Genomic DNA, 26,001 nt, shown 5'->3' on the forward strand with positions numbered 1-26,001 from the left:
ACTTGGCCACTGCAGTGGAAACAGAGCTGTCAGCTCAGTGCACAAATCTGGAGAACAACTGAATGGCAGCAGTCCTAGGCGACACACCCCTGCTGATTAACTATTAATACCTATCCAGAGGATAGACCATCAATAATTTACACACAGACACCCCATTTAACAAGATGTTTCATAAATGTATGGAATATATTCAGGAATTTAAATGAATCATCAAAAGATGTGTATCAGCTGTAACATGAAGCTGACACTCTGCTACAATGCCAGGGATTGAAGGTAGCTCCTTTCCTAGCTGTTCAACTATAGCACCTAAGTCGTTAGACAGAGGGAGACAGCTCCTTCTGTCACCACATTGGGATCCTAGCAATGTAACTGCAGGGTGCCAATGAAAGCTCTGTGTCTGCCATCTTTGTACTCCAAAGATGATGCCTGTCAGTTTTAATTGACTGGTATATTACACTGCAATACAGGAGTATTGCAGTGTATTTTTGAAGCAATCAAATGATAGCATGGTCAAGTCGCATAGTTGATCTAAAAAAATAGTAAATAAAAGTTTTTTAAAAGTAAATAGTTGTTTTTTCTTAAAGTACTCTAAAAAAGTACACATATTTAGCATCCTTGCATCCATAACAACTATAATATCATCATCTTATTAATTTCACATAAAAAAATGAAAAACAATCCCAAAAGTGTTTTTTTTAAGTCAAAAATAATGTAGTACAAATATACAAATATATTATAGTACTATATATCCACTCATGATGTACAATAATTCTACCATTACTACAATAATGATGATAGCAAGAAACATACCAAGATTTCCAGTTTTCCCTGGATATTGTTCGTCTTGATAACCCAGTTGACATATTTTCTACACTTGAGGATGAGGACAAGATTCTTGACAAGAGGGACATCTGGATGGCGTGGACTGATGTCAATACTTATGTCGACCTGTAATGAACTACATAAGGACAAAAAATGGAATTTTTGGATGTTGCCGAAGAATGAACATGTGCAAACCAGACTATTCTATCAACACTTGACACCAGAATGACATGTAGTTGAGGTAAAAAATACTCCGACATGCTTGGCGTCAAAGTGCGAAATGCTCAATGAGGATTCGGAATAGGAGCGAAAAAGTTCTACCAACGGTCAAAAAATTAGAAGTACAAAAACATTCACAGCCAAAGGGTGTTTTTATGAAGCAATAAGTAGTTAGGTAGACAAAAAAATATATAGTTTGCTACATGCCTGTTAGAACTTACCGATGGAATGGACTAGACCCTCCAATTTCATGAGGATCATTTGGCAGACAGGACAACATCCACCAATTAACCCCTTAAGGACCAGGCTGTTTTGTACCTTAAGGACTAGACACTTTTTAGGGATTTTACCCATGTGCTAGTTTTACTGCCCTATTTTTTTCTCCTTCAGCTACCAAAATTAGTTTGGCTTTTATTTTTTTATATCTTTTTCACTGACTTTTTCCCCGTATTTTTAGTTTTATTAGGGGTAAAAAGCAAAAAAAAATAAGATTTTTTTAACAATTATAGGTATTTATTTTTTTATTTAGTATATTTACGCTAAAATAAAGTATGGGAACCGGTTCCTCATTTTTGTTTTGGACGTTTTGATATATAATATTTATGGTTTTGGTTTACAGGGCACATACGGCGACTGCTTTGGTTGGGGTCGGCTTTGGGTTATTTTATTTCTTATGTATATATTGTTGTTGTATTCTGTAATTTTTATTTACTGATGTATGTAATTATGTTTTTTATTATCTTATGTCCCCATGACGTCATACAAGACCTCTGGGGGACATTCACATGTTTTTTTTGTTTTTCTTTATTTGACATTTTCCCACTGTAGCTGGGGCATCCATAGGAGCTGCAGTTAGAGGGGTAAACATTCCCTGTAGTGACATTAGTCACTGGCAGAGCTGGCCAGGGTCTAGTATGACCCTCCAGCTCTGCTATAGCAGGGAATCCCGGGAGGTCACATGACCCCCCAGGGCTCCCGTAGTGAAAGTTACACTGTACTTTCACTTTTCAGTTCACAGCGCTCATTGAGCACTGTGTACTCGGGGAAGGAGAAGACAGAAAGGGTTAAAAACCTCTCCTGCCTTCTCCTCCGGGTTATCAGCTGTTACTAACAGCTGACAACCCCTCCTGCTCTAATTGATTGCAGAGACAGGAGGCTTAAAGCACCACTGTAATTTTACATATGGCTGGGATTTAAGCCCAGGACCAGGCGCCGTAAATTTACACTGCCTTGTCCTAAATGGGTTAATGTTCACAGATAACATTTAGTAATCATTATAATTGCTAATTACTAAGTTTTGATGGCAAAGAGTTTTTATTTGAAATGACTGTATTAAGTCCTGCCCAGCTGTAGGAGAACTTTGAAGACTTGGCACCCAGAATGGTCATTAAACACAGAGATATACAAGTTTTATTCCATGGTAACTTAAAAAAATATTGAAGGAATCTTACTCAAAGCAGAGAAAAACCAAAAAGAGTATAATACTAGAGACTAAAAATATCCTGGGTGTTTCATGTACCAAGGCAACCAGCTGCTTGGTACCTCCAATTTCACTTTCAATGGCAATTACAGTTTGGCCATGTAATATGTTCTGGAAATTGAAAACAGATGTTCTACATAGGCTAGCTTGATGCCATCCATTCATGACTAACTTATACAGTACAAAACGGGGAACTTGTGTATTATCAATACCAATCTAATATAAAAGCAAAATTCATCTGCATCAAAAACTTGATTATGGATATAATTTGATCAAGTTCCAAAAGTAGTGGCGTCTTTTCCCGCAAAAGTTATATGGTATAGATGTACGGTAATAGTAATGGGCTCCTCGTTTGCCAAAGCCTAATAAAATGAGAATGAGGTAGACTCTCCCTCAGAGATCTCGCTAACATCTTTCACTAGTGCACTTATCCACCAGTAATGTGAAGCATATGTCCCAAGGTTAGAAAAAACATACACCATATATTTTTTGTGGTGGCCTACAAATTACACTTTCCTATATAGTAAAAAAAAAAGGGCACGCTTACACGGACCCGCCTAATGGAGGGCAAACGTTCACTTTTTTTGGCTCTAGTCAGGTGAATGAAGGTCTATTCGGAACATACGGAACATATATGGAAAGCTTCCGTCAACTACGCCAAATGTAAAGGGAAAAAACTATGTGAGCCTAGCCTTAGTAAGCAGTAGGAACCAGTTATTTTCTTTATCAGCTGGGATTGGCCTCCTTACAGGTTACACGTACGATACGTCTTCCCCATATAATGTAATACACAATTCCAATGCAAGTATATAGATAAAACATAGATTCAGTGTGAAAATAACAGTAACCTCAAGGGTTCCAGGTGTGATAGAAATAGAGCACACAAAAAAGTAACCTGCACTTCGAGAATCAGCCAAGTGCAAGCAAAGCATTCCCAATGAAAACAGTGTCCTGCTAATCGTACCTGTATGGCTTGGCAGTTGGGGAATCCAACTCTATGATGTAAACCAATCTCTCTTCTTCTCTTTCTAAAACACATCCCTCCGCAGACTGAGGTTCCAGATAGCGTCCAAGATAATTCAGAGAAATAAAGTTCTTTTGGATTTTGCATGTTGCAGGAAACTTATTATCTGATAGAGAACATTTAGATTTCAGTTTAAATGGTTAATCTAAACTAATATTTTACATAACATATGGTAAATAGTCCAGTGGAAAGTCTAAGAACTTCAGCAGATACTTTCTTAACTATTCTTGCACTGATCTTAATTAACCACATACATACATATCCACACACAAACACACACTATATAATCTATAAATACAGATTATATATATCCACACATACTTACAGCATATATTATATAAATAATATTAAAAAACTGCTTATTCTCTTAGTCGAAGGGGTTCACACCGAGTGGAATTACCATGCGGACACTCCACACAGAAATCGCGCATTGAAAATCTTGTCTGCAAGCTGCGGAAATAATCTGCACAAAACCCGTGCGGCAATTGACTTGAGGCACAGAATTCAAATCCACAGTATGTCAAATTGATTGCCGGCTCTGCTACAGAATTCGCCCCTCTCTATGAAGGGGTGAATTCCACACAGGAATTCGCAATGAAACCTGCTTCAAAACCCGCACCAAATGGTGTGGCATTCTGCAGCTGATCTGCGGTGGAATGCCCGCTGCGGATATTCAACTGGACCCAGCCTAAGGGCTCAATCAGACATCTTAGACAAAAAGCGTCACCTGCCAGTAACGCACATATGTGTCATGCAAGTAATATTCGGTGCTAAAAGCCCATTGATCTCTATTGGGCCACTCACACCTGCATTTTTTTTTTTATGAGGGCATGACGCGTGTGAAAAAAATGCAGCATGCCCCATTTTATTGCATAATACTCATGTACTGCATATTTTACAAATATGCGGATAATGCATTGGACACATACGCCTATGTGAGTGAGCCATAAGGAAAACTCAAATTGTGATAGATTCACCAATGGCACCCTAGGGACCCAACTGACTTATAATGGGGTCTGCCTGGTTCCATCATAGTGCCAAAGTATTTTTCCAGCAAATTTGACAGAATATTGAGAGAGCTTTCAAAGTGGACGTGAACAGTCACACCTGGGGCGTGTTGGGTGACTGGTAACAGTCATTATTTCTGGCTGAAACATTATATATATATATATATATATATATATATATATATATATATAAAATGGTGGTGGTTTACATGGGCTACTCTTTAGGGTGCTTTTAGATGGAACGATCATTGAAAAAATCGTTCAAATAAGTGAAAGTGAATGATAATCATTCAGTCTACACGTGCGCCAACGAAGAACAATAATTGGTCACATTTCATTCATCATTCATTTTATGTAGGCATAAAAATCATTGTTGGCTCGTTCACTTATCGTTCAGCTGGAACAGCATTCTTTCAGTCGTTCTCATTCACTTATACAATGAATGTGAAAGACTGAATGATTCTGAATGAGCAAACAATGACATTATTCTCTTGTTCAAACGATAAATCGGCTCGTCTTAAAGCACCTTCGCTTGACTCTTAACACGACGGGATCTCACGGTGTGCAGCGCTGTCACGGTGATTTATTTATTATTTGAATTACTTTACAATGGGCTTTTTGGGTTAAGATAAGAGAACAATAGTTTTTTAATGAGTACGTAATAACAATGAATAGCTCTAACAATAATGATGGATCATACCTTCACCAACTTTGATGTCAATATAATCGGTCATTTTCATCTCTGAGAAAGACGTGACCGCTCCATAATTGTTCGTGGTCCATAGCAGGAGGTGTTCATTTTCAGAATGAAGGTTCTTTACTTTCGTCTCTGTGTTCTCGGAGAGGCTTCCTGCCTCAATTTCAACTTTAGAGCCTGGTGATACCTAATGAGACAATAGGTTATGATTACTCTTCATTACCTGTTCTAACCGGGTCATGTAAGACTGTGCAAGTGTATTATTAAACTTACTACCAAAAAAGTCAGAGTTGTTATATTGACGGATCTCATCCTTAGCGGAATATAGTCGGCCTTTAGCCATCATGGATTTTTTATTTTTTTTTCATAAAATGGTTGTCTGTAGTAGCCAAAATCGGCCATTGCAGCTGATTGATGTCTTATGTGTATGGGCAGCTTCAACCTTGTCATAGACATGAGATAGCCATTGTCCCAATTTAAGGGGGTTGTCTGGTTACATTTTGAAAATTAAATCTCAGGTTCAGATGGCCTAAAATAACAAATCAAGCAGTACTTACCCGTCCTCAACACCGCCAATCCAGTGACAGAAGTTAGGTGACTGTTGCCTGTCAATGAGAGTCCGCCAATCAGAGGCGTCACCACCCATTTTCTTGGCATCAGCGCTCACATCTAGGGCACCATGAAGCCAGGAGTTTCCAACGGGGGGCAGCGGCTTCTTAGTCGTTGCCAACAGAGACCAGATGAACAGCAGAGCTGCAGCAGTAGATCTCCAGGACCAAGGACAAGTAAGTACTGCTTGATTCATTATTGTAGGTCATCTGTACCTGACAATTAAACTTTCAAAAAGTAACCCTTTAACGTGTGTTGTGTTATATAGACGCTGTATAGCACTATTTTATATTACTCTCTGCAAAGGCGTAACTTAAAGCTTCTGGGCCCCAAAGCAAAACCTGTAACAGGGCCCCCAACTATAATGCTTTATTCATAGTACTGGGCTCCCTATATGGGAAGAGAGGCCTTATGGACCCCCTAAGGCTCCTGGACCCAGGTGCAACCGCATCCCTGCATCCCCTATAGTTACACCCCTGACTGTGTATGAAGCTCTTACTTGATCACAGTATGCTAGTATTATTCAAGCACTGCATTTCCTTTTTGTGGAGCTGCTACTTAACAAATGTATGGTATATTATTTTTGCAGTGTGTAGTGGTGGTAGCATTGTATACACTACCATTGTAATAAGGGTACGTTTATCAAAGAATTGGCCAACTTAAGGAACTAATATTTAGGCACCTTACTATTGGGCACTGATAATGGGGCATGGTATGGTTATTTGGACATTGTATGAAAGTAAACCATATGCCGGGGTGCCTACAGCAGGTAAAATAAGTGCTTGCTAATTAGTTGCTGAGACTATCTTTAATGGATGCAAATATATATTAAATAATGGCTACCACGGAAGAGCTCCTTGATGCATAGTCATTGTAACTGGATTATATAGATGTGCTGCAATATGGTTGAATCTAACCGTGCTCCTTAAAAAAAATCTGCACTTGTCGAAAAAATATGGCAGACATTTTGAACGTCACATTCCTCATATATTTTCGTAACTTTTCTGGTAGATCATATTTGGTATGTGACTCCTATAAATATAGTACAACGGACAGACCAGGTACCTACAGTCATATAAATACATCTATACCATGACAAATAACAAAGTAAGGCGACTGAACTAGCTGATGGTTGCCTAATCCCTTTACACTGGGTACAAAGTATTATACATTGGAGAGCGTACTAACGTCACGACTTCTGCTCAACAGATGCGGTCAGCTATCTCAGAAAACACATCAATGTGTGTTTCAGACTAAAGTGAATTATAATGTGGATGAATATCACAGCAGGAACAGATTACATGTCGACTGTCCAAGAAGAGGTGAGTTTGACAACTTTCAGATGTACCTAGACAACTATCCGAAAAGAGATGCGTCAACGTTCCATTCAATGTTCAATTGCCCAAGTTGGAACACTTCTCTTACGGCAATATGATGCCCTTTTGTTTGAATTTCATTCATATACAATGACCGGTGTACACACCTTGGCAGATTTCCGGACACATTATAACTAAACAAAGGCTGCTATAAAAAGCCACTTCCAATACAAGGAATGACATCTCTCAAGGGCCATTGGAAAAGAAGAGGTATTATCAATTAACATAAATGGCTAAAAATGCAGCAAAAAGTGTACATGTATACAGAAATATGTAAACCATGCATTTATAGTGCAATGTGATTATTCTTTAGTCACAGCATACATTCAGCTCAATATGGAAACTTTACTGTTCACCTAAATCTTTATATGTAGGAACTACTTGGACTTTGATTTCTGATACAATAAGTTACGTCTTGCAGCCATATTAGCTAAAATCTTGGTCTTCTAGACACAGAAATCTATATGATTGTGTCCATATGAAAGGATCATTGTTGTGGCGTGCTGGCCATGATTTGGAGGAAGATTCGGGTTGACATCACAACAACTCTGGCCCATGTGATCATGGCACTGGCGCATGCAGCCTGTACTGGGCACTGCTGTGTCCACATCTATCTACAAGTATGGGTATAATTGGTCAGGTGGGAGGTGGCTTCCCCAGCCAGCCAATCAACTATTATTGTAGCGCATTTATTCTGACCCCTTCTCTGAAGGGGTGCTGGTTATTTATCTGCATGGTGGACTTCAGTATCGGTCCATGTCCTCCTGGCATCATCTCACTGTCAGGTAAGTCCTTGGTCTTTATATCTAGCATTGTAACATCTGTACTGTTGTGACTATTGTTATTTACATCTATGAATTGTCACGCCTCTAACCACCTAAGGATAGTTTATGGTGCCCCAGGTTCCCGTGGGGCCACCCTTTTCTTTAGGGTGATCACCCCACTTTTAGGCAAGGCTTTCCCTTGTATGATAAGGTGAGATTTCCCTCTGCCCATTGTTCAGTTATGCTATTAAAAAGCACTTTCACGCTGGAGTGCTTGTGTCCGTCAGCCATTTTTGGCTATTCCATTAGCTGAAGACGGCCCCATATAGCTGTGATATAAGAGTTGAAAAACATCAACAGAGCACAAGTGCTCCAGCATGAAAGTGCAGGCACTCTTTAATAGTTATCTTCTCCGAGTTTTCAAATAATGTGCATATCTGCCCTTTTGGACAACTATTACGTCCGATCCAGACAAGGCGTTTTGGTGTCCGGCTCAGAAGTAACAATTATTTCCCCCCCCCCCCCCCCCATGCTCTGTAACTCTCAGTGACAGCCAATCACTGTAAGACAAGATCCTCCTCCTTCTTATGTTGTGTAGAGAAGATTTACCTGAAGTCCTACAGAAAGCCAGAAACAAACTGACCCCAATGATCTGACTCACTGCTCATCATTTCTAGATATGTGCATTCATTCTAAAATGTAAAGCCCCCTAATGTGTCTTATCAATGTCCTACATCTAAGTGGTAGCTCATGGCGATGGAAGCGGTATGGCTGCACCAGTGACAGATAGGCTAAAAAGCTGAGCAGATGGTACGTATTATGAAGAATCTAAGAGATCAGTAAGACACATCTCTTGTAACTATGGGATAAAATGTTTACATAGAACTAATTATAATGTTCTACATTCACGGATGTTTTAGTAGATTCTCCAACCTAATCACACAGTCATTAGTGATGTAAAACACCATCTAAGCAGCTGTGATCTGATCCCAATTGCATTCGTTAAACATCTTAAAAATCACATCTTAAAAATCAACTTGTATCAACAGAAATATATTTATCCAGCAGAAGAGTTATGTCTCTGGAACCGCTGTGATAAACAGTCTGAAACCATAACAACAAATCTAAATCATTCCTAGAACTAAATGGCGGTCTTTGCTGGATCACTAATCATGCAAGGACTGCTTGACAGCACTACTTAAAGGGCTTGTCCAGTTGTAAACTATGGATGTCCAATCTTCAGGATAGACTGTCAGTAGTAGATTGGCAGGGGTTTTTTTTGTCAGGGGCCCCTGTTTTGTTAGCTGGGCCAGGGTAACCATGCACTGAGCCGGTTTCTGCAGGAACTGAAGTGAATAATAAGAACTTGGCCTGCAATACCAAGCCTGGCCACTGTAGTGGGAATGGAGCTGTCTGCTTTCTGCATAAATCAGCTTAGTGCATGAGTGCAGCAGCCCAGCAAAAAGCTGACCAGCTGGGTTCCTGGACAACAGACCCCTGACACTCTACTACTGATGACCTATCCTGAGGATAGACCATCAGTAGTTAACAAGTGGACAACCTTTTTCACATGAGGATGTAGTATATAAGACAGAGATATTGTTTAGCAGTCCTCAATGATAGAACACAAGACCTACTTGTTAGGTTTGTGCAGGACACAAGTACGGCACACTTCATGGACATCACCAAAACGTCAAACTAAGACGTAATTAATGTCCGCAATGGACCAATATAGACAGTATTATATCACCAGAACACGGGGAACACAAAATAGGGCAAATAATAACAGAAATATAGGGATAGGAATGCTACCTAAAATCAACTTTGGTGTGGCAGACGCTGCCTAGAAGCAGGGCGATTGCCAAGATAGAGATGGCGCCATGTCAGGAGCCTAGGGGGTCTAGTCTGACCCTAAATGAAGACTTTTAATGCCGAAGGAAAGAACAATATATATAACAAAGTATTTGTTCAGATACTTTGCTGACAGAAGTCCGCTGCTTCATCACATACCTCAGACAGCGCCTATGTAGAGGCAGACCCAGAATAACCACAGTTGCATTATGGTGGATTGGCCAGCTAGGGGAATCATCTCCCTGTGGTCCAATCAGTCCCCACACCACAGAAGATTTAGTAGCATGGTTGCAAGGAAGGGTACATTATACACTGAGCCCATTGAAGGATATCTGACAAACGCCATCTGCAGTGACAGGAAGTAGGTACTCATTGGGATCCAACGCTGACCGACAGGACACATGGGCTGATGAAGAGGTCACATGGGCTGGGGCCAATGTTGCGATGTCACCCCAGCTCCACTTCCTGATTGCAGCCGACACGTCACAGCATTAATGTTCCTTATCCTCTGACATTTACAAATTAGGCATAAGACACATAGGAGGGCTTAATAAGAAAAGAGTAATTTCAGTAACTGGGAAGGGATGGAGAAATCTAAGCCAATCTAAATCAAACTGTGTCTTGACCTACAGACAAGCCAGTTCAATATATAGTGTCAAACAGCAGAATGTATTCTGCCAACAGATCTCAAGTGCAAGGGAGGGGAATATAAATTCTCACAGCTAAAGGGATCATTTCCAAAGTTGAAACTTTAATAGAGAACTGCTATTCTTAAAGGAATTGTCCTACTTAAAAAAGTATTTCTAAACAGCTGGCCGCGATCTAAAGCAACAAAAGAAGCAATACACCCCCGGGAAGCAGTGCAACAGTTCCTATGGCTCTCCTAGTCTGTTTCTAAAGCAAAAGTCAAGTGATCACCGCAGCCTATCAGAGGACGGATGTGAGTGCCGATGCCAGGAGAAAGGATGGCGACGCTATGTCCTACGATTGACCGCAGTGGTCACCTGACTTCCACTGTAAGCACAGACCGGGAGAGCAACAGGTTCACTGCTTACCGGGTGGAAAAGAGGAGTGTATAGTTTTTTATGCTGTTTTAGGTCATGGTCAGCTGTTTACATTTTTTTAAGGCTATATCTACTTTCACAGATGGTAAGCTCATTGGATGGCGCTCACATGGCCTTGAGCACCTCCTGCTATGTCTTCATGTGTGCATGCAGAGTGTTCCGGTGAAGTCAAGATGTATACACCTCGACTTACCAGTGCACTGCGCATGCACTGGTAGATGCGTCAGGAGGTGCACAAGGCACATGCGCGAGAATTCAGCTCTAGGAGAGCGAATGTCCTCAGACAGGAGGTGGCATCGAGAGGGGGAAGAGGCTGGGTTATGACCATGACGTCTTAACTTGGAGGAATGATGGGGCCGCCTCTTTGACTCGAGACAGCGCAATTGCATATTTAACCCGGAAAATATATTTCCTTTACTGCTAAATAACTTGTTCACAACTTATGCAATGAGGCATTACACTATGGTGGCGGCTTTAAAACTAATTTTCTAGTGACAGGTTCCCTTTAAATACACTTCCTCTGTCAACGGAATTAAAAAAATGAAATAAAAAAACAAGCCCGCATGTGATAAAATTCTAAAAACAGCATTTTTTTTTAAATTTTGGCTTTCTATAACTTTCTATGTAATGCTTTGCTGGTTAACAGATCTCTTACTTTTATGTGACGGATTTATGGAACGTATTAATTTGTTTCCAATATAGCATTATAACTTGAGTCTTTAAATCCTTGCCTTCTCTGCTGAACGTGTCCCGATTTGACCAAAGAACTTTGAAACCTAGCTAACATCACAAATACAATAAAACGGCGGGGGCTTTTTTTTTTTTAGCAGTCCAGCGGAACCAGTAAAACAGATGTGAGCAGAGGCTGGGCCAAAAAGTAAGTCTGCCATCCTGAAACCAATGTTGTTGAGATCTGCTTACGGGCTGCATTATATTTTTGACCAGACTTGCATTTCGTACTTGAAATCTTGGCTTTGGCAGTGGTCATATAAAAAGTAAGGCATTCTGCCTCATCTGTCAATGCTATAAACTTTATTGCAGCAGCTCAGGGTGATGGCAGGGTACCAAAGCCTGTTATTATTACTGGATGTGAGTCAACCACCTGGCTCGAAAACAAAATGAAAAAAAAAAAGTGAACTTTGTTTGCACACCTGCCATTGAGGAATAATTATGTTGTATTACTAGCTCTTAAGTGGGTTACAATATTTCAGTACAGTGCAAAAAATATATTTGCCTATACTGTACACTTGGTAGAATTCAACAAATGCTACAGCCAAGTGTCTTGAATTCCCGCTGATCCGGTAGACGTCCTATGCCAAGTTACCAGGCAGTCACTTGATGGTCCAACATTTCAAGGCAAGAACACAGAACCTTCTCTAACACTTGAGAAGTGTTGAAGGCGTTTATCCATCTTCTGTGGATAGGCTATGAAGGTATGATATAGATGGGAGTCCCCTAAATATAGAGAGAATGTAGGGTCCCATGAACCCTGTTCATCAATTCAAGGGCAGACGAATTTGGATGAGATCTCACTATGGAAGTCAATGGAAGTTACAGAAATGGCAAACTACGGCTTTGCCCATCTCGCTCAGTAACTCCCTAGATTTCAATAGAGAGAGATGTATGCAAGAAGGACTATGTCTCTATAGAGATCAATGGGTAAAAAGTGGTCACTTTATATCAGTGAAATGTGGTTACAGGACCCCTGCTCCTAAAAGAATAGGGCTCCAGAAGTTGGACCTCCACCTATTAGGCATTTAAGACCTATCCTGTGGATATGCCCTAAAGGTATAAGATTGAAAAAACTTTTAAAAAGTTTTTTCCATTTTTACCTTTATGGCGTATCCAGAGGATAGGTCCTAAATGCCTTGAGTTTGACACGTGTGGGGTACAGGCATCTTTAGAACAGCTTAAAAACGTTAATACACGGGCTTTAAAGGGATTCTGTCACCAGGTTCATGCTGTCCGGACCGCGGGCAGCACGAGTCAGGACGAGCATGCTCATTACCTCCGTGTATGTTTAATTGTGAGACGCAGCAGCCTTTCTGCATAAACACACTTTGAAGCTTGACTCGGAATGGAGATCCAAGTCATGGAGGGGACGCAATGGCCTCTTTGTAGACTGATCGCTCTCTCCCTATATACAATGCTCATACTGCCATACAATCATCTGTACCAAACCTGTAAATCTGACTACACAGCCAGTGCAGGAGATGTGTGCAGGATGGGCGATGTACTGGAATAGTCTGCCATCCTCACAAGTGCTAACCCCATATAGTGGCTAACTGCGTCTCTGGGGCGGCTCCTGGACCGGCAGATCCCACAAAAAATCTGAACGCCTATATGCTTACCATATTTTGCTTTTCAGGATACATTTCTTTACTGTTGTCCACACAGCTGTGTTTACTTAGGAAACAGTTTATAAGTTGCATCAGCCTGTTGGTTTACGGCTTCAGTGTACGTTATAATGCAGAATTTAACCATTTCTACCATTTCAATTATTAAAAGAACACTTGGATAGTGTTGGCAGGCTCAGACAGATACTTTGTCTTAGGGTCCATTCACACCGCCATAGTTCCTATCCGTATTCAGTCCGTACTTTTTACTAACTAAATGCGGAAAGAACATGAACCCTTTGAATTAAATTAGTGTATTCAGATGTTTATTTTTTACGTGGACCAATGTTGCGCATACCAAAAAAAACGCAGCATGGCCTATTTTGGTTTGTTCATGTTCACTGTAGGGTTTTTCGCACCCTGTTTTCTATGGGTTATGGCAAAATTGACATCACTTGGACCTTTTTGTGTTTTTTTTTTTTTTTTTTTTTTGCACCTGTGAAAAACGGATGGTGCAGTCTTCCTACCATTACATTAATGGGGCTGTCGAGTCTGCGGTAGTTGACTTGGCTGGCGAAAGCTGCCACTGGCTTATGTTTTCCTGTTCAGCACCCAATGGGGGAAATTTTAGCACTACAAGGTGACCATTAAGAATAATGGCTTCCCGTGAAATACATGGAGTGCACCCAAGCAAAAAATGGCACTGCTTTCTGCACTGGCTCAAATAGTGCGGTCCAGAGAGGGGGACCTTTATACAATGTCTGTACGCCCTAACAAGGCATATAAACAAGGATCGCCCAAATGGGACAACTGCTAGAAATACTAGTAATGTGTATATCTGTATCTCTACTGTATTATGGATAAAATACTATTCCGTGTCAGAGGTTTTTAGCCTAAAGTAATGATAAAAGCCAGAAGAATGTATACATAGTCCAGGCATCCCCATTAACCCTATCCTGTGTTTCGTACTCTATGGCAGGTCTTCAGAAACTGCGCACGCCAATGCTTAAAAACACCTCATTAAAGGTGACAGCAAGAGGTATAACTATATCCTTTACATTAGAGTCAACTAAGAGCAAAAAAACAATAAAATTCAGCCGTAGGTTGCAATTGTAAATTTGGATTGAGAATTGCAGTAAATGTCACCGATTACAATAGAACATCTGGTCCTTCTTTACGGATGACACTGATATTCCTGCAAGGAATCCATCATGGATTTAATGGTGTTCAGTTTGATGAAAGAGTAGAAAGAGACGTTTTCAGTGAGTGAAACAAGAAAAACATTTGACCGTCCCTGCGACCTGCAATCGCTTTCAATGTCCTGGAAACTTTTTTCGAAGACGTCAGGAGTGAGTGATACTAGTTGGAAAAATGGCCATTTAGCAATATTCCACATATGTTATTCATTGCACAGTTTTCGCTACTTGTTGTAAAGATAACCTTGTGATATGTGCTGCCAATGCAGAATTTGATTTCAACCTAATATATGACAGATGATGAAAGGATAAACACATTAATGGATTGCAGTAGACATAGAAGAAAAACGTGGCTCAGTTCTTGGAGATGGAGATTAAAAGCTATGGACACCTTTGGTGGGACAACATTTTTTTTTTCACTTTTGGGCTGAAAATCATTTTTCCAATAGGATTTAATTAAGAATGTTGAAGCATTCTCTTCATACAGTGCGGGCGTCAGCTGTTTATAACAGCTGACAGCCGCGGGCAATAGCCCCGATCGGCCGTTCTGCCGATCGCGGCTATTAACCATTTAAATGCCACTGTCAATTCTGACAGCGGCATTTAAATCCCCCGAACATCCTGCACAGCATCCCCGCGGTGAGATCGGGGGAGCTGTGCAGGTGTCATGGCAGCCGGGGGCCTAATGAAAGGCCCCAGGGCTACCTTACCAGACTGCCTATCAAGCCATCCCCGTGGGGTGGCTTGATAGACTGCCTGTTAAATTGCAGTATGACGTAATGCTATAGCATTACATCATACTGCAGGAGCGATCAAAGCATCGCATGTTAAAGTCCCCCAGGAGGGCTTCAAAGTAAAGCAAAAAAAAAAATCAATAATGTTTTTTTTAATTGTAAAAAAAAAAAAAAAAAGTTATAAAAGTTTAAATTTATTAAATTTTAAAAAAAATTGCCCCCCAAAGGTGTCCATAACCTTTAAAGGGGCTTCCTGGATATAACGAAAGAACAGATGTCCCATCCTTTCATTATATATATATTTTCCCCCTAACATATAGTTTCCTAATATACTTGAGATAAAATGTAGTCCCTGAGAACTGATCTTTAAAGTCCAATTGAAGGGGTATATACATTTCTCCCATAGACACAGGATAATACCCTATCAGCAAGCATCTATCCTCGTGGAACACATCTACAAAAATAATTAGTCCATTTAGGATTTGCTTACTGTTGACACTCCCTTGTAGGGCAAGTGGCGCTAAAAGAGGAGGATTTACACAATTGGCTCTATTTTTCACTCTAAGCAGAGAGCAGCCACAAAAAACAGTTCTTGTTAGGTGCACTGCTTGCGCCCTTGCATCCCATGGACGCCCAATCATTTCAGCTGGAGCTGTGTAATGGTTGACGTTACCCACAATGTCATGAAATTAGCTGCTTACAGAGTTTAGAACAACTACTGATGCTCACCACTACCAGCCGATAGATTCTCCTTACAACAGGCCATCAATGCGAGATCAGAAGGGGTCTGAACCCCAGTACTCCCACTTATTAACAAGAAGATGAGAACACAGAGCTTGTTGAAGCACTACAGCATCGACTGTGCTTAATTACGAGACAAAGAGTAACAGACAAGGATGGTTCTGTGTCGGGTTCTACAATGGCCATCAGGATAGACCATCAATGACCATTGCAGAACCCGCCAAAGGCCATCAATAGGATAAGGATTAGGCCATCAATGTTACAAGATTAGACGTACTATAAGTGATTCACCACGGCAGTCATTTCAGCATACGGGTATGCAAAGCCCAGACTGGCAGGGAGGGCTACAATAGTGGCGCTAGATTGGTAGAAGATCAAACTGATAAGTATTGCTTTTTTTATCTTCTAACGTTTCCTGCATTATCACAATTTTTTGGACTACCGTATGGCAAATTTAAAGTTGACAACCAATGTAGCGGCACTTCCTGTTTCCACTTTTTGAAAAAATGGCCACCACGACTGAACAAACAACGGTAATCTCTCTGTAAGTAAATGAAATTACCAAATTTTAGCAACTTCAAATATATAAATAAATCTTCAATTCTATGTTGCATCACGTCCTTTATAATATATCAAAGGTTAGGCTCAACGTCTATAACATAGTCTGTCTTACAATTAGTCCTAAACTCTGGAACCAAGGATGCAGCATTGGCCATATTTGTTGGCTTCCAGCAGATAAAGAATAACTCTAGAGATCCATGTATGCGATTAGTCATCTCCTTCTTTCCTGCGGCACATAATCCGCACTCCGTGAACCTTACAGTGCATTGTACTCCAAGTTAATCTAAGCTTCTATTCCAGAGGACATGTAAACACTGGACAGAAAACCTAAAGCAAATATACATCTACGGTATTAAATCCAACAGATGCCAATACAAACATAGCTTGTCCTTACATGGCATAGTCAGAGGCAGCTGAGAAGGTTAGGCAAAAAGTAAGTCAGACGCGTAACGGAAATACTGTATAAAGTCAACCCAATCCCCTCGAAAAACAAAAACAACTTCTCATTGTCAAGTATGTTGTTCCTGCCGTAATCACAGATCATGTAAAATACTAATATTTGCATTGCCCTGATATTCGCTCAGGATTAATGTATGTACTATGTATTTTACTACCTTTATCTAATGCACCTTATTTTATGTGCCTCGAGGGTATCGCTGATAGAAGACATGAAGTACTGCAGTGGTGCCAAGAAACACGCATTCTCCATTTACGGTATAGGAAGGAGTCTTGTGTCCTGGAGAAATAGCAGGGTTCACCGCTCATGACAAGCTATGGTGCAGGCATGTCTTACACTGCATATATAGTGTGGAGTGACTTGTTGTAGACCTAGAAGGACTCTAGAACTCTTTCTCTAGGGGAGGATTTCACACATTTCGGACAACCTCGACATTCATACTCTGCCCCTTGGCAAAAAACAAAAATCACAGGCTACTCCAAATACTACGCAAATACTATTGATTATGACATTGGAGGAAGCCAAGCGCTTCTTGCTCTACCATCCAGTGCCTTCTCTGACACGCAGATAGTGTGATGATGGCCAAGGAGGACAGTGAGACTACTTTATCCTATTGCACAGTGAATGGAGCCTTAAGAATTGCTCGGAGTGCCTAATGTCCACGGGCGGATTTTAGTTATAAAATCTGTGTGCATCTCCCGTGCAGGAGATCCGCACCTCTAGCCGCCCATAGGGATGCATTAGCATCAGCAAGACAATTATAAGCAGGCAGATGCGTTTTTTTCCCCCAGCATGCAGATTGCACGTGCGGGAGGAAATCACAGCATGCTCTGTTTTTCTGCGGATCCCGCAGGACAGCTTCCATTGAAAGCCATCCGATCCGCGGCACAGCCGCAGGAGATTTTTTAAAAATTGCACTGCGCATGCGTCCGGAACATCGCTGGAGCGTCCGGACGCATCCGCCATGCTGATGAAAGAAGATCCCGCCGGGACAGAGGAGAACCATGACAGGTGAGAAAATTTATTTTCCTGTCCATGTCTGCAAGCTGTGGGATTCAGCAGTGGAATCCGTGTGTACCGGTGTGTATGAGCCCTTAGGGGGATCAGTAGGGCCTTAATAATTGTTCTGGGGGCACAGTCAGGCCTATAAATGACCCAGGGGGCCTACCGTGACTCTCTCGGCTAAGGGCCCACACACACACACACACACCTTGAGCTTGTCCTGGCTGACATGCCCTATTTAATGTTTTTGACAAGTATTTAGAACCTGTCACCTACCTACAGCACTATAAAAACACTTTAAAAAAAACTGACTCCAGCTGCAGAATCAGACTTACATTATCCCTAAATAAAAAAATGGAAAAAAAACTTCAGTGAAAAAAAATATTAAAAATGGCCATATATGTGACAAAACAATAATGCAGCAAAAATAATTTTGGGCTGGCCCGTTAAAAAACAGGGCTATAAAACCACATGTGTAAAATCACTAAAAAGTATCTGGTCCTCTGGGACCGAAACACCCTGGTCTTTATCGGGTCATGGCTGTATGTATGTTTAAGCATTTACACGCACAGGTAAACAAAACATCTGTCCAAATTGCATTTAAAGTAAAACTCCATGCAGAGTTTATTTTCGTAGTTTTGGTTAGTATGGTGTGCGGTTAGAGTCACTGAGGTTTTTACTGCTGTCTATTCTCACTAGGAAGATTTAATCTCACTTCCTGTCCCTGAAAAAACAGGAAGTGAGAGGAAATCTACCCCTGGGGAGGAAATTCACTTCTGTCCATACAGCAAAACAAACCTTAAAGGGTTGTTAACCCTTCCTTATACTATCAAAAAAAAAAATTGCCTTGAGTTACATTTTAAAAGAATGTACCTGTTCCAACTTAAGAACAAACATTCAGAACCTATGTGGTTTGTAACCAAGGGATCGCCTGTATACCCAAAGACAATGGCTCGGTTTTGTTGTTTGCCGTTTTTGGAGCACCTGCACACCACTTTTAGCCCCCCTCTTTGGCAACAGGGTTAAAACAATATAACAGGGCGATTGCGTGAGGGAGGTGAAACATAAGGATGGATCTCTGTAAAACGGGGTGAGTTGACATGTCTACATGAAGTGATAGCATATCCTAGGACTATGTTAATAAATAAATCTTGCTACATGTGTAGCACCGGCTTATTCCGCAGCGCTTTTAGGTCATTCATTACCCCCCACCAAGCTGGGTCCTCATTTTACTGACCTCGGAAGCATGAAGCCGGCTACCTAAACCACGCGGGGCTTGAACTCTCAACCTTCAGGTTGTGAGCGAGAGCTTAGGACTGCATTTCTGCTGCCTTAACACACTGCACCATACAAGGCTATGTTAAATAAATATATATATATATATATATATATATATATACATACACACACACACACCTTAGCCTGATGTGGTGCAGTTTGTTATCAAAACAATTCTGCCCTCAGATGGATGCATTTTGTACCTACACACTATGGATCCCAGTCACTCATCATCACCATAGCATCTACAGTGAGGGCCACTAAAAAGTAGCCTGGCACCACACGGCTGCCTTTGCCTGTGGATTACAGTCCTGGGACGGGCTTTCTACTAGTATTTAATAAACAAACAAAAAAACATTTTAAAGTAGTTCTGCGAAATTTTAAAAACATGGTTGCTTCCTTCGAGAAAAAGCCTTACAATTGTCCATGGGCTGTATCTGGTAAAGCATCTTACTCCCATTCTTGACTGGGGGTTCAGTTTTAAAACCAGATATAGTTGATCGATAATAATAATAGGAAGCAGCTTTATACAACCTACTTCTTTTCCGCCATTGGTTGCCTATTTATAAGCGTTACTCCAAGTACATTTTCATGGGTGGGTAAATGAATACATTTTACATTCTCCACATTCGCTTTCCCTTTAACACGTTGAATGTGTAATATCTCAAGCAATCAACAATGAATGTAAGCGGGGTTGCAGGAGTCAGCACAATTATAATCCGAGTAATCCCATGTGGTTTCTAACTAAACTCCCAACATAAATGTCATTTATCAGAAATATCCATCTCACTTATGAGCACGATATTTTGTCGTTACGGCTCCTTAGGACATCTATCACTATTACCCGTCGTATCAACTCAAGGCAAGGATTCTAAACGACTTAGTTCCTGTTTTAGAAGCAATTTGCACCTCTTCGTCTTCCAGTCACTTTCAGCACATTCATTTTCAACCCACCTCTGTGTGTGGAAACACTAATAACTGCAGTTCCTATGAGTTTAAACATTGGCAGAGCATTTCCTCTTTCGCCTCACTCCATTCTTAGTGGGGCTCGAGGCTCACATCTGGATCTGTTTAAAATACGATTCTGGAAATATATCCTCCTGACTTCCCGTTAAACGCTATGCACAGGAAAACAAATGGCACTTGTTTTTCAAGCAATTTTGACAGCGATCCAAAAAACAGACCAGGCCTTTGCCTTAGTAGAGGCATTGGTAAAGGGATCAGGTTAACCATTTTCCAGCAGATGCGTAGCAGAAGAACGGAGCAGTCGCTGCCAAAAAAGCCTTCCCGAATAGTAAAAATGAGCAAAATAATTATATACCATGTGTTCAAAAAAGAACAACAAAACATAGCAACCATTTCCAGATGGTAAAATACAGACTAGATTGGGTATACGATCCAAATAGTTTAACAGTGTGGTTGTGGTGGACCCTTGCCATTGACATGAGCAGAGTAGAGGCGCGAGCCATGCTTAGATTTCGAGGTTGCGTTATCAAGATAAAATGTATTAAAAGAGACAATACATATATTGCTGTGCTGCTCTTGCCAATACAAATGCTAATAGTTCACCAGAAGCTCGATTACCCAGGTTTGATTGAATGAAATTTCAGCCGGATTATATCAAGAAAAAATATTTGCTGCCAATGGTGGTGATAAGTGGTACTGCAAGTTACAAAGTTGGACATTCTAGAGTAGGCTACATATATAAAGAAAAGTCAGCTGACAGCTATCTCTCCTGACTCCCCGCTAAATATTCATGCTCAGCAAAGAGTGCATGGAATAAGCCGCCGGTAGACATCTATGTCAGCAATTTATCTCCCAGCGAAAGGACTGAACACACTGGAATCCAACATATCCGTTCTTTTATTCCACTCAACATCTGCCATAGGGGGACAGCGAGAAGACCCTTCATGCACATTAGACTGAAGAACAGGCCTGTTGAAATTGGCAGGTTCAGCTGATTTATCCAATTTGCATGGCCAGTTGAAGATGCAGTAACCCTTTGCAATCTAGTGTTGGATCTCATCCGAAAATTGAGATTTCCCTCCATAGCCCCCATGTCGGACGAGGTCCGGCACATGTCTCTAACACTATGCAGAAGAGAGCTCTGACGTTGGAGCTCTCTTCTGCATATTATATATATATATATATATATATATATATATATATATATATATATATATATATATATATATATATATATATATTACACTATGCAGAAAAGAAGCTCTTATGTGTTTATGCTATCCACATTGTATGGAGTTATAGGATGCCTCTGTATGGCACTGTCTGACTGTGTCATTAAAGAAATTAGAAATGAATAGTCTTATAATATAAATGTATGTAATATAAATATACATATATTTACAGGATTACAAATTATCTTCCCAATAGAAAACACTCATAAGTCACGTTTAATTTCCATAAATTCCTAATAAAATCATCATGATGGGTCTTTTTAGGCATTTCTGTTGAGTAATTCCAAGAAACCCACACCATGCTTTTCCATCCAAAATAAATAAGAGCTGGGGAGTGTGCGAGGTGCAGAAAAATTGCATTGGAAAGGGTTAAGAATTTTAGGGAGCATCTTTAAAAAAGGTACCCTCATTTTAATACTGTTGCGGCTTGTCGGTCACGATAGCGTCAAGGCATGGTGGCCTCGACACAGGCTAAGACCTGTCGCCTTGTTATGCTGCTGGTGCTGTCTGTCTTTGCTGCATGGATGCATGCTGGATTAGTCCTGCCTGGGAGTAGGGTGGAGATGTGGTTTTCCATTCACTCTGCCAGTTCCCAGGTGTGTAGTGGCTATATATTCTCACCCCTCAGTTGCATTTCTGCTTTTCATTTCTGTTTTGCTTTGCTGTTTGGTTCACCTCTCCATGGGTCCCTACAGGGACAGTCAGGGCCCTGGATGAAGACCCTGGGCCCGTCTCTATCAAGACGATTACTCCGCTTCCAGGCAGGGACCTTTTCCCCCTCCACTGCTAGGTTAGGGCCAGGCTTCCTTCTCCGTAGAGTGGTGCTACCGTTCAGCATAGCATAGTGTGCAGCTATTTCCAACTGCGTGTACGTTCCTTGTCGCTATGTTGAGTGTAGTACTCTTGTGTCGCACAGGCTTTACATACGGATAACGTATTTCAGTTGTGGTGTGCACTGTTTTTCGGTGCGTAAATCTATCTACTAAAGTGAACATCACCCTGCGTCCATGCTGAGCATGGTGCTTGTGAGCCGCACGGACGTGACAAATACAGTATATATATAATATATTAGAATGGGTCTCCATTCTATACATCAGTGTTTAATTTGGAAATTGCATATGAAATAATTTTCTTGCTCCGAGCACTCTTCAAGATCGGTATCTTCCTTCTAAGGACCTATTTAAAGCGCTGCACAAAGACTGTCATCATGCATTTCAGCACTCGTCCTTCCCTATTGTTCTCGCACACACAAGGGCCAATTTCAAAGAACTCAAAATAGTCTACTAGTATATGTTTGGAATGTGAGAGGAAAGTAAAAGTATGTAAACGCAAGAACGTACAGATCCAGCTTTAGCAAGACTGGCATTTTATACGCAGGTTTTAATCTGAAACTTGCTGAAGTAAGACGGCCTAATTTTTTATGAGCTACACATCTCTTAATAAATTTGGTACATTTGTTTTCCGGCCTGTGTGCCGGACAAGAAAGTCTATGAGCTGACCAATATCTGGTGTAAATTGCCGTAAATCTGCATCCTGCAAAGCCACTTTTTTCCATTTAAATGGCTTGAAGGGGACTCCCATGTCCCGCACTCTGGTTACCATGGTAACCTGAAATTTTGTGATGGCCTCCAGTGTGCCATGGATGTCTTCCTGCAAGTGTACAATATACTGCAATACGTAAAACGACATGGGAAGCACTGTCCAATCAAAGCAGTGTGCAGGGTTTTAGATTAATGATGCATACTAATGCACCGTGTGCATGAGGTAGTCAGGGGTGCAGTGCAGGCATCTCTGTCTATCTAGAACTGGAGGGTAGCTTTATGTAATGCAGTATGCAATCAGATGATAGCCAGTTCAAGTCTGTTATGGAGACTAAAAAAAAACAAAAAAACTAAAAATAAGGTTAATGAAGTTTTGGTTTTTTTTGTTGTTTTTTGTTATTTGTATAGCACCAACTTATTCCGCAGGGCCTTCAGGTAATTATTATTTATTACCCCCCACCAAGCTGGGTTCTCATTTTACCCACCTTAGAAGGATGGAAGGCTGAGTCAACCTTGAGCCGGCTACCTGAATCATGCAGGAATTGAACTTGCAACCTTCAGGTCGTAGGCGATAGCTTACACTCTGCATCACACGAGGCTCTCTAGGCTCCATTAGCAAACAAAAAAAAATTTGGAAAAGTTTTTTAAAAATCTCCTTTTTCCATTTGTTACATCAAAAAGTTAAAGAAAAAAAAAAGGGTCACTGCGTCTTTAAAAGTCCATTTTGGTATAATATTATATTCCTAATCCTGCAAAGTGGTCACCATCAGAAATAAAACAAAAGTTAAACAAAAAGATGTCAAAAAGTGTACCCCCTGAGGAAGTTTGGGGCGAAACACGTGTTGGGGTGCAGGTGGTAAGGGGGGCTTTACACATTATGTACTGCTGCTTATATGCATAGATTTAATGCTTTGTAAACTTGATGTGTCATTTTATATGATTAAATGTTTGTTGATATATAATTTTGCATACATGCACCTTTTGAGCATATATTTAATTCTATGAACTTGATATGTTGTATGCCTTCCTTCCGCCTGTCTGCTGCACACTGGAGACTCATCTCTATTGTACTGTAACATCTTTTTAACTGTAATGAATAAAACATAGAAAAGTTTTTTTTATGGAAGCTTTGCGTGCTGACTAGAGATGAGCGAGCATACTCGCTAAGGCAAACTACTCGAGCGAGTAGTGCCTTATACGAGTACCTGCCCGCTCTTCTCTAAAGATTCGGCTGCCGGCGCGGGTTGAGCGGTGAGTTGTGGAATTGAGCAGGGTGGAGCAGGGGGGGGGGGAGAGTGGGAGAGAGATCTCCCCTCTGTTCCTCCCCGCTCTCCCCCGCCAGCAGCTGAATCTTTAGAGACGAGCGGGAAGGTACTCGAATGAGGCCCTACTCGCTCGTGTAGTTTGCATTAGCGAGTATGCTCGCTCATCTCTAGTGCTAACCCATTATTTTTGGATTGATCGTGCAGCAGAGCATGTGCTGCTCATTGTGAGATGCAACCATTATTTGTTACATTAGAAAACTTGTATGTTGAACGTTGGGAAGAAAAATTGAAAATGTAAAAAATAAAAAAAATAAAAAGAGTTGCAGCAGGAAGGGGTTAAATGTATTGGTTAAGTTTTTAATCCTCAAAGTATGGCTCTATCCCTAAAGTACCGGATACTATAAATGAATCAAAAGAACTAAAATGCCAGCACAGAACGTGATGTACAGCAACTGCCCTGTGTACAGTTTTCTTAGTACAGATTTGTCCACAAATGGGAAATCAGATTTACTAAATGCCAGTTTCATGTTTCAAAACCCCTTGGAGAGTGAGGCGCTGCTTTACAGGACAGCTATGTAAATGGAATTTCTACAGAAGTTCCTCTAAGTTTTCAATGACATATCCTAGCCTGAATGTCCCAGGGATGATTACCTAAAGTCTCCCAACTTTCCTAATCCTGACCTTCCCAAAAATGAGTCAAAATTGCTGCATAGCATGAGATTTTAAAATGATGAAGCCTTTCTCTGAGTCACCTCCTTACATGTTTCTTCATGTGAAAAAGGAGGATCATAGTAAACAAGTGAAAAGCTACAGAATGCGGCAAACTATACATAGAATACCAGTAAATTATAGTTAGATTTGGTCTTACATAAGGTCATCTAATTTCAAATACTTGGATATTAAGGCAGACGTATTGTGTTATAGAGTCCTAAAGACTCTATAACACAATAAAAGGGCCTGTTCAGAACTCGTTGTTACCTCTGGCAAGGAGTCCCATCAGGGTTTTCATTTAAAGTCCCAAAAACAACACCCCTGGGTGAGACCAGAACGGAACCTATGTTGGCCAATATTGAAAACTGCTGAAACGTGGACCAAAAATTCTCTGCTTAATAGAGGTCGGAAACACCAGTAGGTCAGTTTTTGAGGGGTTCAATTTTAGGTAGATCGAGGACATGGTGTTAAGAGACAGTGGACAGACAGTCAGTGGCGTTCAGGAGGAATGTTCCTGATATGTCACAGGAAAAGGTGTATAACTGGGTGTCATCAGCATAGAGATGGTACTCAAAGCCAAATCTCCTGATGGTTTGTCCAATAGGGGCTGTGTAGATAGAGAAGAGGAGGGGTCCGAGGACTGAGCCCTGGGGCACCTCCACAGCAAGGGGAAGAGGAAGGGAGATGGAACTAAAAAAGGAGACGCCGAAGGAGCGGTCAGATAGGTAGGAGGAGAACCCAGAGAGAGCAGTGTCCTTTAGGCCGATGGAGTTTAACATACTGAGGAGGAGTTTGTGATCAACAGTGTCAAATGCTGCAGAAAGATTGAGGAGGATTGGTAGGGAGTAGTCACCCCTCAATTTAGCCTTCAGGAAGTCATTTGACACTTTAGTCAGGGCGGTTCCTGTTCAATGTAGAGGGCGGAAGCCAAACTGTAGGGGATCGAAAAGGGAGTTTTCTGAGAGATCGCTTGTAAGGCAGGAGTAAACCAGGAATTCTGGTTTGAGATGGGTTGGTCGTTAGCAGCATCAGTCGGGTCAGTTTCTTTAGTGGGGATATGACAGCATG

The 26,001-nt window shown here is 41.0% G+C and overlaps 1 protein-coding gene across 2 annotated transcripts in view; it reads right to left on the reverse strand.

Annotated features, from left to right (window-relative positions):
• Nucleotides 1-26,001, reverse strand: part of TGFBR3 (transforming growth factor beta receptor 3) — a 201,725-nt gene that overhangs the window by 72,102 nt on the left and 103,622 nt on the right. For both annotated transcript variants that reach the window (XM_066597344.1, XM_066597343.1), the window contains exons 5-7: nucleotides 5,253-5,436; nucleotides 3,486-3,651; nucleotides 811-958 (exon numbers count right to left, since the gene is read on the reverse strand). In XM_066597344.1, the coding sequence (XP_066453441.1) occupies nucleotides 811-958; nucleotides 3,486-3,651; nucleotides 5,253-5,436 (498 nt within the window). The remainder of the gene's footprint in view (nucleotides 1-810; nucleotides 959-3,485; nucleotides 3,652-5,252; nucleotides 5,437-26,001) is intronic.

This window comes from Eleutherodactylus coqui, chromosome 3 (assembly GCF_035609145.1).
Source record: "Eleutherodactylus coqui strain aEleCoq1 chromosome 3, aEleCoq1.hap1, whole genome shotgun sequence".
Classification (NCBI taxonomy): Eukaryota; Metazoa; Chordata; class Amphibia; order Anura; family Eleutherodactylidae; genus Eleutherodactylus; species Eleutherodactylus coqui.